At 34.0% G+C, this 13,508-nt stretch overlaps 1 protein-coding gene across 1 annotated transcript in view; it reads left to right on the top strand.

Annotated features, from left to right (window-relative positions):
* Nucleotides 1–13,508, top strand: part of PPP2R5A (protein phosphatase 2 regulatory subunit B'alpha) — a 64,731-nt gene that overhangs the window by 38,064 nt on the left and 13,159 nt on the right. Inside the window, exons 4-5 of the mRNA XM_026001077.2 lie at nt 8,849–8,941; nt 12,837–12,967. Coding sequence (XP_025856862.2) covers nt 8,849–8,941; nt 12,837–12,967 — 224 coding nt within the window. The remainder of the gene's footprint in view (nt 1–8,848; nt 8,942–12,836; nt 12,968–13,508) is intronic.

Here is a 13,508-nt window from a genome sequence, read left to right as displayed (position 1 = left end):
GGATGGGGTAATTGGGGCAGTAAGGGAGAGCACTTTTTATAATGAACACTGAGTGTTATATGCAACTGATGAATCATTAATTTCTACTCCTGAAACACTATATTTTAACTAAATTAAATTTAAATAAAAATTTTTAAATATTGTTCACATTTTCTAGATAAGCTTATATGAAGCTAAAAGAGATCAAGAATCCTGGCCAAGATTATAAAAGTAATAAGTGGCAGAATTAGGCTTACCACTCAAGTATTACTCCTGAGTACTTGCTCTTAATTTTTAAAAGCTTTAGTGCCTCTTCTAAATATACTTTGTGGCCCGAAAATAATACAGACCAATTCTTAGTGAGGCTTATTAATTCATATATTTTTAGCTTCATTTTAACACCATTGTAGATTAGATCTTCCAAATAATTCAACTAGCCATACTTTTTCTTTTTTAGCCCTCATAGGTGAGTTTTTAAAGGTGTTACTATATAGGTACAGATGTACTTTGGTTAAATGGAACAAAAACTTATGTACTACTAATTCTAACAAGTAAGAGAATTATTATTACAAAGCATGGTGAAATGGAAATGATCCTTGGCTAAGCCGCTTAACTTCTCTTTATCCTCCTTTATAAAACTGGAATAAAATAGGATTGGATTGTATAAGGATTGAATGGGATAATATATGCATAGAACCTAGTACAGTTTTTAAGACTATACTATTTTCTCTTCCCTTGTTTTCTTAAAAGATAAGTACTTTTGGCATGTGGGTAGAAGTATATTTTTGTTCTTATTGTTATCTTTATGCTGATACCTTTATATGGTACCCTTGATTCTTACAGCTAATTTATTAGTTCCCTAAAATGAACAATACTGAAATTCTCGAGTAGTCTCACCCGCACTTCCTACTTCCCTAGCATCTAATGTAAAGTAATAACCCATTTATTCTCACAGTAAATACCTTTATAGACATTCAAAGTTTCTACTTTCCTTTTTTTAAAATATATTTATTTGACAGAGAGCACAAGCAGGGGGAGGAGCAGAGGGAGAAGCAGGCTCCCCACTGAGCAGGGAGCCTAACATGGGGCTTGATCCCAGGACCCTGGGATCATGACTCGGGCTGAAGGCAGACACTTAACCAACTGAGCCACACAGGCACCCCTCAAAGTTTCTACTTTTCATACACTCTTCTCCATCCCCTTCCTCAACTTTATATTTTTATTATTGTATAATACTTACATGGTTAGAATGTGTAATTGTATACTACTGTTCTGTCACCTTTATGCCCTTTGCTTGTTACTAGTTCTACAGGTAATATGTTTAATTTTACTGCCAATCCTTATATCAAAGTTCCTCTTTGGTAATTTCTTGGTAATTTGGAGCTCATTCTTTTTTTTTTTTTAAGTTCTCATTTATTGAAGTAATCTCTACACCCATTGTGGGGCTCAAACTTGGAACCCCAAGATCAAGACAAGCTGAGCCAAGGAGGTGCCCCTGGAGCTCATTCTTTATTAGAATGACTCATAGGAATATTATTCCTTGAGTTTTTGCATGTACAACAGCAGTTTGTGTGTAGCTTTAATTTTTAAACATCAACTTGATTTGATATGAAATCTTTGATTCATTTTAAATATTATTCCATTGTCTTGATTTCAGTCTGATTTTCTTTCCCTTATATAACAACGTGGGTTCAAAAAAAAAAAAAAAAAAAAAGACGTGGGTTTCCTGTTTGGATCCCTAAAGGATGTTTTTCCTTTAATGGCCAAGTGCTTTACTGGTTCCACATAAGTGTTGATTTTTCTAAATAAATTTTCTTAGTTGAATCGTTACTCTTTCCTTACAAAAGCCCACTTTTATTTCTGAAAAGTTTTCTTCAGTATTAGTTTTTAGTATTTCTTTTGCTGTACTGCTTTGTTTTTCTTCTTTGGGGATGCTAGCTATTCATATGTTGGCTCTTCTTTGGCTCTCTGTTTCTCTTAAAATCTTAATATTTAATCTCTTTTTTTATTGTGTTGGATTGTTTTTCATCTTTCTTATTTCTATTCCCTTTTTCCTTTTCTCTAGTTAGTTGTAAGGCAGCCTGACAGTGAGTATTAGAGACAGGCAAGAGGAAGGGAATGAGTATTAGTCAACCAGCGATGCCTGCCACAGGCTAGAATCATTGGAGGGAAGAGTCTGTTTTGAGTAAAATGAAAAATAATATATTTTTAATGACAATAGGTTGGATAATCAGCAACATCAGCTATTTTTTATATAGTTCCTGGGAGGTAGAGAGGAACCCTGATTTACATTTGGGTGCTAGCTGTTCACTTCCAATTACAGTGTTGATTTTTATTTTGCCAGAACTTATCTTTTTAGTGGTCATTCCATTTTATGTTAAAAAACAAGAAAAAAATTTTATTCTGCACTCTTGGGGACGCTTTAAGTAATAGTATTCATTCATTTATTTATTTTGTCTAACATATATCTAAAGTGGAAGAGGAATCCTAGGATTAGCAAAAGCTAATAAAAATTTTAAGATTTATCAGCATGTTAGAGCTTATAGAACTAGAAAATCTGAAGTGGAAAATTTTTTAATAGTGTACACCAGTTCATGTGAAATTTGAGACCATAGTTGATATAAAATTAATGATATATTTAATAATACAAAGGTTTTAGAGGCATGAAATTCTCCTTAGCTGGTTAGTTAATGTCTTTTTTTTTTAAATCACAGGTAGTTGGATAATCTGAAAAAGTTTCCTCAGTCTTTGAATTTCTAAAAATAGTATCTCCGTTAAGATATTTTTATATGCTCATGGAAATTAACAGTGAAAATTCAGCCAAACAAACATATTGTTTGGCCTCACTGGAAATTTCATTAAAATTCCCTGAAAATAGCAGTGGGTGCTATTTTTAACATTTTAGGTGGGTGGTGAGTTGCTATCAATTATGATTTTTAAAAAATGAGTCTTCTCCCAAGACAGAATACACAGAGACATACAAGAAATTTTCATACCTCCATGATCCCCTGATGAAAAAACTCTGTCCTAGGTATATATGTTTATAGTTTAAAATCTTTCTAGTAACTAAAACTTGGTATACAGTTTTTAAATTTGGTAATTAAATGGTCTAGGTACATCAGAAACTACTAAATGCTGAGTGAGCTGATTTATAGGATCAGTCAAGAATATTGTTGCCACATTATTTAAATTATCATTTTTTAGGGTGGAATATATTAAAGCTGCTTTGGTAAATGAGATTGTAGACAGTTGTAGCATTGAGGAAATTTGCTCAATGAAAGTTTTTCTGTTGTTAACATACTTTGTATCAACTCACTTGAAATTTTTTGTTCTGTGTTAGAAGTTTACATTTGCATTTAGCTTATCAGAAACTCGATTTTAGAAATCGATTTGATAGGATGAAAAATAAACATTAAATTAATGGGGGAAAAATCACAAGTAATTTCAAAACCTTTCAAAATTTTGTTTCTTCAACCCTGTTCATGAATTTCCTAAAAATGTGCTAATTTTTTTCCACACCGTAATGGAAATACTATAAACAATGGAAAAATGGAATAAATGAAATAAACAAAGAAAAAAGGGACAGAAGAAAAACTGTTTTAGTAGTGGGTAACTAGTCATATTTTTTAATTTATAAAATATTACTATATGGTGATTATTAACAATTACAAATTATTTTTGTTTTCTTTCCTAAGTATTATTGCTTTGTTTTTATTGAGGACAAGAAAGATTATAATTCTCTGTATGCTGACTTTTAGGTAATTAGGGAGGCTTGGCTGCTGTATTAGCCTAGAATATAGGCAGATTATGTAGTATTTTAATTTTTTTATTAGTTATTTTCTTTAGTGGCACAGATACCTAAGATGTAATTATGTAAGGTACAGACTAGAATGTAGACCATTTTAGTAATAACCTGTATTTTAGGGAATAGAAACTCTTCTTTGTGACCTCTATAATTAGACATGTAAACTGGGAACATATACATTTTACACTATACACCTTCACATTCAAACAGCTCTTAGATTTAATGTTTAGACACTTAATATGAAGTATCTCATTTAGTTCAGTATATGTTAATTCTTACATGAATTCTTTCATACATATTTTTAAAAAGATTTTATTTATTTATTCATGAGAGACAGAGAGAGAAAGAGAGAGAGAGAGAGAGAGAGAGAGAGAGGCAGAGGAAGAAGCAGGCTCCATGCAGGGAAGCCCGACATGGGACTCGATCCAGGGTCTCCAGGATCACACTCCGGGCTGAAGGCAGCACTAGACCGCTGGACCACTGGGGCTGCCCGAATTCTTTCATATATTAAATCAGTTTTAAAACCCATTTCAGGGCAGCCCGGGTGGCTCAGCCGTTTGAGCGCCACCTTTGGCCCAGAGATCCTGGAGACCCAGGATCAAGTCCCACGTCGGGCTCCCTGAGTGGAGCCTGCTTCTCTCTCTGCCTGTGTCTCTGCCTCTCTCCCTGTGTGTCTGTCATGAAAAAATAAATAAAATCTTTAAAAAAAAAAAAAAAAAACAATGAGTTTCCTCTTAATAGATTTTGGAAAACATTGGGCCACCATATTCCTTGAAGAGAGCCTTTTGTGTGTATACAGTTCATTAAAGTTGGTTCTTGGTCTTTTGCCTCTCTGGGCCAAACATTTCTGGTTTCTTTAGCTTTTTTGTATAGATCTTATTTTCAGACACTTAAATCATCTATGTTATTTTTGCTGTACCTTCTTATAAAGTCTTCTGGTGAAGATCAGAATTTTAAATATTTTATTTTAACTGCCTTAGGAAAGTACGGTCATTATGAAGTAGAATGGTAAGATTATCCTTTTTTGGTTATCTTTTTGTGCTTTGTACTTTTATCTTTTAGGATTTTTTGTTTGTTTGTTCGTTCACAAAAGGAGGACCAGCCATATGTTGAACATATGATGTTTGCCATTTTACTAGAGAAATTAATCCATTGCTAAAAGTATCTATTGTTCTTTGCAGCACATTTCTTAGATTCTTAGAGCAAATTATCTCTTCATATAGAAGAATATAGAGAAAGTTTAGTAATTACACAGTCACTCATCAACTATGATTTTTATTCAGTAAATGTGTTCAAGGCATTGTTCTAAATATTGGAGATAAAGTACTGAACAAATAAGCAAAATCCTTTAATTCTAGTGGAAAAGAATAGTAAATAATACTATGTCAGGGTGTGATAAATACAAGAAAAAAAGTAATGCAGAGAGAGTGACAGTGGGGGCAGGGTACAATTTTATGGAAGCAAAGTCTTAATTTTTGCATCCTGAAGATTTTCAGCTCAGATCACTAGTGTTTGTTTTACTTCTGTTTGACATTACTTAGCATGTGTTTATTAGATAACCTTTTGTTATCATCACTTTAGTGGTGCTAAGTTGGCTGCATAAAAGCAGTTTGCTGCTAATCTTGACTGGTCAGGTAATGTTCATTATGTCAGGTAAATGATGTAGATGAAAACTATGTAAGAAATAATGTGATATCTGTGATAGGCATAGGTTTCAACTGAATATGTGATTTAGGGGATTCAGCTTGCTGTCATGCAAGTCTCCCAAAAGGCATGCGATTATTCTTAATAGTATTCAGCTTTAAGCCCTATATTTCTGATGCAGATCTTAAGAAGTAAAGCATATAGGCTAATGCATGCCATACTTGACTCATGTTTAACTTTAACTCATGTTAAACTCATGTTTAACCCATCTTACCATGCATCTTAACTTCTACTGAACTAGGATCCACATAAAGATTGAGTCTCTGATTCTATACCCACCAACCCATGCCCTACACCATCTGCTTCTCAAGACATCTCCTACCTTTCTATAATAAGCCCTCTTTCTTCTTGGCTGATCCAAAATCATATCAAATGTAGGGCTCAATTGCACGTCCTCCTTAAAACTTTTCTTACTGACTTTATTCCACATTGATACAGCCTTTTTCTAAATGTCTCCTCCACTCATAGTCTGTGCCATATAATTCTTTTTTTGTGTGTGTGCCATATAATTCTTTAAGATTTTATTTTTTTATTTAGAGAGAACACAAGTGGGGGCAGGGGGAAAGAGAATCTCAAGCAGAGTCCCACTGAGAGCAGAGGCTGACATGGGGCTTGATCTTATGTCCCTGAGATCATGACCTGAGCCGATATCAAGAGTTGGATGCTCGACTGCCTGAGCCACACTATATGTAGCTAAAAGGAAAACTTGTTTCCTTTATCCATAACACTTTTGACACCAAAGGTGTGGATTTTCCACACCAATAAATTCTCCACTTCTCTGCAAACACCAACTGAGTTGTCCTATAATTTATTCATTTCTAACGCTAATGACTCAGAGTTACCATAATTACCATGGAGAAGGGGTTCCATGTACCACCCTCCCAGCACCTTGATATGTTCACCAACCCAGGAGTTCTCCAAACCCCTTTGCCGGGAATTTTGATGGTAGTCCCCTTAGGTGAACGTGATTCATTAAATCACTGGCCATTGGTGAATTGAACTCAGTCTCCAGCCTCTCTTCCCTCCCTGGAGGATGGGGAGCAGGGGCTGAAAGTTTCAACCCTCTCATCATCACGTTGGTTCCTGTGATAACCAGCCTTCATTTTCCTAGTTATCACATTAGCTTAAACTCAAGCATGTTTGAAAGGGGCTTCTTAATACAGAACCAAAAAAAAATGCATCTCTTACTTATCACTCAGGAAATTCCAAGTTTTAGGAGCTTTGTGCTAATAACCAGAGAGGAAGATCAAATATATATTTTCTTATATCACAATAGGCAAGTATTGGACATGAAAAATAAGCAGGCACTGAGTAGGCTGTGCCAGTGAAATTGTGTAGCAGTCTGTGAGACTGTACTAACTCTTCAGAGGACTCTGATAATTTTTGTGTCTTTTTGCGTGCAACCCAAACCAAAATTATCTGTATAGGTGGTTGATTATTTATAAATTAAAAACTGATACCATTTTCTGTTTTTTTTTTTTGTGTGTGTGTGTGTTACAATGCATACTTACTTAACAATAAAAAGTTAGATAATAATTAAACTGATAAGTATCACTCCTTTGGATAGTTGGGCAAAGATGCATCAGACAAAACCAATATTTATTAAGCTCCCAAAACTGTTGTTAAGCTTAGAATATTATTGAACTCCTAGTAGAAAAATTTGTTATTCTATGGTGAATGATAAGTCCCAAATCTGGTAATGCTTTTTTTGTGTGTGTATTGTAAAGTGTGTACGTTTAGTGTAGCAATTTTTCCCCCTTCTATATGTGGCCTGACTACCTAAATGTTTATTGAATGACTGTTTTTACTTTGGGATGTAATCTAACTTTTTTATTTTTAGGGCACTAGATTAATATGTTGTTTGATAGCTAATAAATTAAGGCACAATTTGGGGCTATCCTCCTGCCCTTTATAGCTGTTGGTTTACAATAAAAAAAAACTGTAGTGTATTTTCCTTTCTTCTTAAAAGATAGATATAGGTGTGATGGAGGCAAGTTGAACTAAACCTTTTTTTTTTTTTAAGATTTTATTTATTTGAAAGAAGAGAGAAAGAGCATGAATTGGGGAAGGGGAGGGACAGAGGGAAAGGGAGACACAGATTCCTCATTGAGCAGAGAGCCTACTTGGGGCTCAGTCCCAGGACCCAGAGATCATGACCTGAGCAAAGGCAGGTGCTTAACTGACTGAGCCACCCAAGCACCCTAAACCTTACTTTTAATTCTGATTTGTGGCAGCAAGTGAACATTTCCTATTTTAAGATGCTTGGCACCCATATATATATGAAAAGATATATATATATGTAATATTTATATATATTAATGTATATATATATATTTTTTTTATAAATATATATACACACTTTTTTTAGAGAGAGCATGCATGGGAGGAGGGGGGAGGGGGCGCAGGCTCCACGTTCAGCACGGAGCCCAGTGAGGGGCTTAGTCTCAGAACCCTGTGCTCATGACCTGAACCGAAACAAGAGTTGAATGCTTAACTGACTGAGCCACCCAGGGGCCCCAAGATGCTTGGCACTTTTTTTTATTTTTTAAAGATTTTATTTATTTATTCACGAGAGACACAGAGAGAGACAGAGACATAGGCCGAGGGAGAAGCAGGCTCCATGCAGGGAGCCTGATGTGGGACTTGATCCCAGGACCTCGGGATCATGACATGAGCCAAAGGCAGACGCTCGACCACTGAGCCATCACAGTGCCCCTGCTTGGCACTCTAGGTAGAAGTCCTGCTATGACTTGTAGTTTATTCACTGTGGTAAACAGACATTGCTTCTTGAACCCTGAACTTACATAACTTAGTTCATTACTTCCCAAATGTAAATATGGTATGCTGGGGTTTTTTTTTTTATTGATTTAACTTTTTCCCATTATAGTTTTATAGAAGAGATACGAAGTTTTTTGCTTTTTATTGTTATTGATACAGTATCCTTTACAATCCAGTTTATTCTTATCTGGTGGTTTCTGATCTTGTATTTAAAGAACTCTGGAGATTAAATTAAGGTGGATTAGGAGATCACTGGAGCAAGAACTCATTCCCAGTGAGTATGGACTGCAAAATAGTCTTAGTTAAGTATTTTTAGGTGTTGTTTTTATTTTTTAGCTTCTATAATTTCACAGTTTCAACAGGTGATATGAAGCAATAAATCCCCAAATTTACTAGCGTAGGAGGCCAAATTCTGAATATGTATTTAGTTTTTAAAAACTGATAACCAACTCATCACATTTTCTAACGAGATCAGAAATCTCCCTCCTAGGTTGATAGAGAAGGTATGTTTGATATGAAGTGATAAATTAGGGTAAAAATTTATAGGTATCATCTTAGCTTTCATATGACTTTCTTTCATAGTTGGTGTATGAATTCTTCTTAAGATTTTTGGAGAGCCCTGATTTCCAGCCTAGCATTGCAAAGCGATACATTGATCAGAAATTTGTACAACAGGTAAGGAATATTTAGTGTCTTAAATTTTCTTACATTCATCTTAGCAATGATTTATTAATTTGTGATTAGAATACTTTTTCAGAACTTAAATGGTTTATTTCACTTTAACAGCATTTAATACTCTTGCCAGACAGAGTAAAGATGAAGTAGCTTTGAGAGTGAGAGTATTTTAATCAAGAGTGAGCTGCTAATGAAGTTGAGTCATTTTATCCAATGTTGAATTCTCATAGTAACTTTATAAAGACAAGGAAAGCAAGCCTTTCTGGACAATCTGAATGACTATTCAATCTAGCGGCAAGAAGCCGCCTCTTAAATTTTTAAATCTTTGAACTTCGACATATGTTTTAAGCATTGTGACTTTGAAATGACAAAGAAAAAATGGAAATGGGATCATTGTTAGGAGTTTGGGCCTTAGGCTCCTTTCCTGTTAACAATTACCAGTGACCTTTCCTTTTTCCTTTCCCCTTCCCACTTTAGGCATTCTAGCCATCCAGTTAAGGAGATAGAGTGAAACATGTGATAACCTTTTTTTTAACTTAATTTTTTAAACTTGTTTTTTTTTTAAAGATTTATTTATTTGAGAAAGTGAGCATGCACAAGTAGGGGTGAGGGACAGAGGGAGAGAGAGAACCTCAAACAGACTCTCTGCTAAATGTGGAGCCTATGCAGGGCTCAATCCCAGGACCCTGACCTGAGATCATGACCTGAGCTGAAATCAAGAATCTCCTGCTCTAATGACTGAGCCACCCAAGTGGCCCCTTTCATTTTTTTAATTGCTTTTTAGCTGTTAAGTTTTAGAACCTATATACTGAAAATTAACTTCTCAGAATGTGTTCATTTTTATTTTCACAATCTTTTTTTGTTTTAAGATTGTATTTATTTATTCATGAGAGACACACACAGAGAAAGAGAGAGAGGGAGGCAGAGACAAAGGCAGAGGGAGAAGCAGGCTCCATGCAGGGAGCCTGACGCGGGACTTGATCCCTGGTCTCCAGGATCATGCCCTGGGCCGAAGGCAGGCGGTAAACCACTGAGTCACCCAGGGATCCCTCACAATCTTTTCAACAATGTAAATGCCTCTTTTTAACTGTGGGAATTGGTTGGCCCTAGACAAGATTGTGAAGTAGACCAGATCTTTCTAGGTTCACTTTTTCTCTGGGAAATACTTACCAGTATGTAAGGTCACATTAGGAATTGGATGCTCTCCTCTTCTAGAGTTATTTGCATTTTCAAAAAGATTTGAAGATGAGTGAGAAGGTAGTGATGAACCCAGTGTTGGTAGGATTAAAATCATTATGAGAACCTTTCCTTCCGTCTTACTACACTGTATGGTAAAGATTCTACAAACATGAATTCCACATATTTGGAGTTCATTTTTGGTCATTCATAACTACCTCTGACCTCACATGAAGTATTCTCACTAGTTGCTGTGAGTGTATTGATTGATGGAGAATACTGTCAAGAATATGTTCTTCAACCATTCAAGCAGCTCCTCATAAATTATGAAGAAATACTAGATTTGTGCTAACAGTAAAATTTACATTTCATTCACAAGTAAAAATCAAATTAAATGGAGCTTTATTATTTTGGTAATTGCAAATGAATGCATATTTATTTTCTTCTGTAGCTCTTGTGTGCTACAGAAGGAATATAGTGTATTAAGGAACTCTAGTAATACCATATTAAATTATGTTTAAGATAAAAGCAAGTTAAGGGGAACAGTTACTTTAATGCTTCTTCAGTCTGGAGCTTGAGGTATTTCTGCTGCTGAATTATTTCATAGGTTTGAGAGGGAACAAGAAGAAAACTGGTTAGAGTGGGACCCATTTTCTACCTTCTCTAAATACCTGAGTTTAGAGAAACCAGAGCCCAGTAATTTGTTCTTAGCAGCTTAAATGACTATGCTTGCATAGATCACTTCTCCTAGTTATTCTTTTTTTTTCCCCTCCTAGTTATTCTTATGTTACCTTTGTATATAAGGGAATTCTCAGCTTTTAGTATTTTGAAATTATTTGATTGCATGGTAATTTTTAGAAATATGGGAGAAAAAAACCCTAAGTATAAATGTGGACATTCATTATTTCAAAAGAATAAAACACTTGCATAATTCCAAGTTATGTTCAAATTCTAGGATTTCAGAAGAATAAAGGAAACTAAGAATTATTGAGGGTGTACTTTTATGTGCCAGGCACTGTCCTTATATGCATTTATATAAAGAACTAGACCATGTTTAATTCCACACAGCTAGTAGATGGGACAGTCAGAATTGGAACTAGACCATGATATTACGTTCACGTAAAAAAAACAAGATTACTTTCAACCTTACTCATTTTATCAATGATGAAGAATGACAGAGGTTATGATTTACCTTTTAAAAGCGTAGATATAAGTATCAACGCCAGAATAAGAAACAATTTTCTAATAACTAGGTTTGTGTTTATTATATGAATTTATATTGATTTATATCTATTTGTATTTCTAAATAGATTATTTTACTTATATTAATACTTCAAAATAGGTTTCTCTAAATAGATTTGACACTTGGCTAATCGCTATTCTCTAGGTTAATATTTTTCTTCTGAGGATCAATTTATACTAGATTCTGTTCTTGAATTAAGCAAGTTGGCCTTAACAATTAAGAGCCCCTTTTATTAATTTAAAAGCTTATCTTCTAAGTAAACCCAACATCAGAAACTGATTTGAGTGTCTCAAGTGAGTAGTTTAGCCATTTTTAATTACAATAATTTGAACTGAATTTATTAAGTATATAAACACAAATTCTTGTACTCTGGATATTTTTGGCTGGAGCCTCATTCAGGACTTTAATAACCTAGTGAACAAAGAATGCAAACTATAAACAAGACTTTTGTTTAGGGGTATATAAATATGACTAAAGTCATCACTGCCTTCCACTCTAGTAGAAGAACTGCATATGTAAACAATTACTTATAATTCAAGACAGAATGGGCAAAGAACTTTGATGAGGTTCAGAGCTTGCCATCTTGACTGTAATTATCAATATCAAAGTACAGAACATAAAATTTCTTGATGACTTCATATAAGTAATTATATTGAGAGGGAATATTTTTAAATTTTTCCTAAGAAAATCCAATGTTTTATTTAAAATACAGTAATACTATTGTTTGACAGAAGAAATTCAGTTTCTTCAACATTTAGAAATGGAAGTTTGAGCTTTTGACTTTAAATTTTTCAAAGACCTCTTTATCGTGCATTTGCTGAAGAGTTGTGCAGAGAGGTATAGGAAAATGGTGATTTGGCCAGTTTGAACTGGTTTAAAATTTTACAGCCGGTTGCTAAAGTGACTTTAAGTAAAAATGTGTGGTCTTTCTCATGTTTGATTTCATTATTTCATGTATGTTTTTTATTCTGTTAGCATGTATATGCTGACTTGATTTTTTATTGTAAAACCACAAAGCAGCTTTGGTTTGTATAAATCTTTCTAATAAATTGTGAATACTCATTTACACGTGTATTTTTTAAACTTCATTTATTTAATGACATGCAGTTTGCAAGCTTAAGGTTTTTGTGTGTAGTTTTGAATTATTATCAGAAAGCATTAAAAAATCTCTCAAATTTCAACATTGTATAATTATGAGCTATGGTTAGTAGCCAAGAATAGGATAGAATTTTAAAATGAATGGCTAGGAAAAAAATCCCACTTTTTTTTATATTGTTGTTTTTGAAACAAAATACTCCTTAAGCTTTTCTTTAGCTTCATTATTTAGCAAGAATAAAATCAATCTAAGCCAGAATCTCTAAGAATCTTTAAAATTTTTTTAAAGATTTCATTGGGTTATCTCTAAATCAGATTAATATAAAGTGAAGTTTTAGCTCAATTATTTTTAAAAAGTAATTTCTCAGATTTTTTTTAAAGCTCCTGGAGCTTTTTGATAGTGAAGATCCCAGAGAACGTGACTTCCTGAAGACTGTTCTGCACCGAATTTATGGGAAATTTCTTGGATTAAGAGCATTCATCAGAAAACAAATTAACAACATTTTCCTCAGGTAAACTGGTCATATATTCATATGTAGCACTTTCCCCCCCCCCTCCATGTCTTTTTATTCTAGTTCCTTTAGATTAATTTTTAGTATCAGCTCTGTTAATCTGATAGTATTTGAGTCATTTTTAGCCTATATTGTGGGCGTCATTGGATTGCATGTAACTTTTTACAAACTTGTAACCTACTTCTCATGTTAAGTGGATAGTAGTAATGAAGACAGTTTTTAGGACGTAATACCAACACTCATGTTTAAGATTTATTAATTTGTCTAGTTACCTATTTGAGCTTCTTTAAAAAGGTGTATAAATACTATTTAAATCAATAGCTCTTGAAAGTACTTTCATTAGATTTTCTGACAAAGCTAATTAAATTTATATGGAACCTGTATTTTGACTCCTTTATAAATGATAATCTGTTAAGCAGTTGCTTCTTCTAATTAGGAGATTTTGCTTTAATATACCCACATTTCAGGTTTGGTTTGTTTTAATTGGAAATCTGGCAAAATTCGGCTAGCATTGTAACAATAAGAAAACACATTGTAACAA

This window comes from Vulpes vulpes, chromosome 13 (genome assembly GCF_048418805.1).
Source record: "Vulpes vulpes isolate BD-2025 chromosome 13, VulVul3, whole genome shotgun sequence".
Classification (NCBI taxonomy): Eukaryota; Metazoa; Chordata; class Mammalia; order Carnivora; family Canidae; genus Vulpes; species Vulpes vulpes.
The sequence above is the reverse complement of the archived record's forward strand: the minus strand, read 5'-3'. Positions and strand labels throughout refer to the sequence as shown.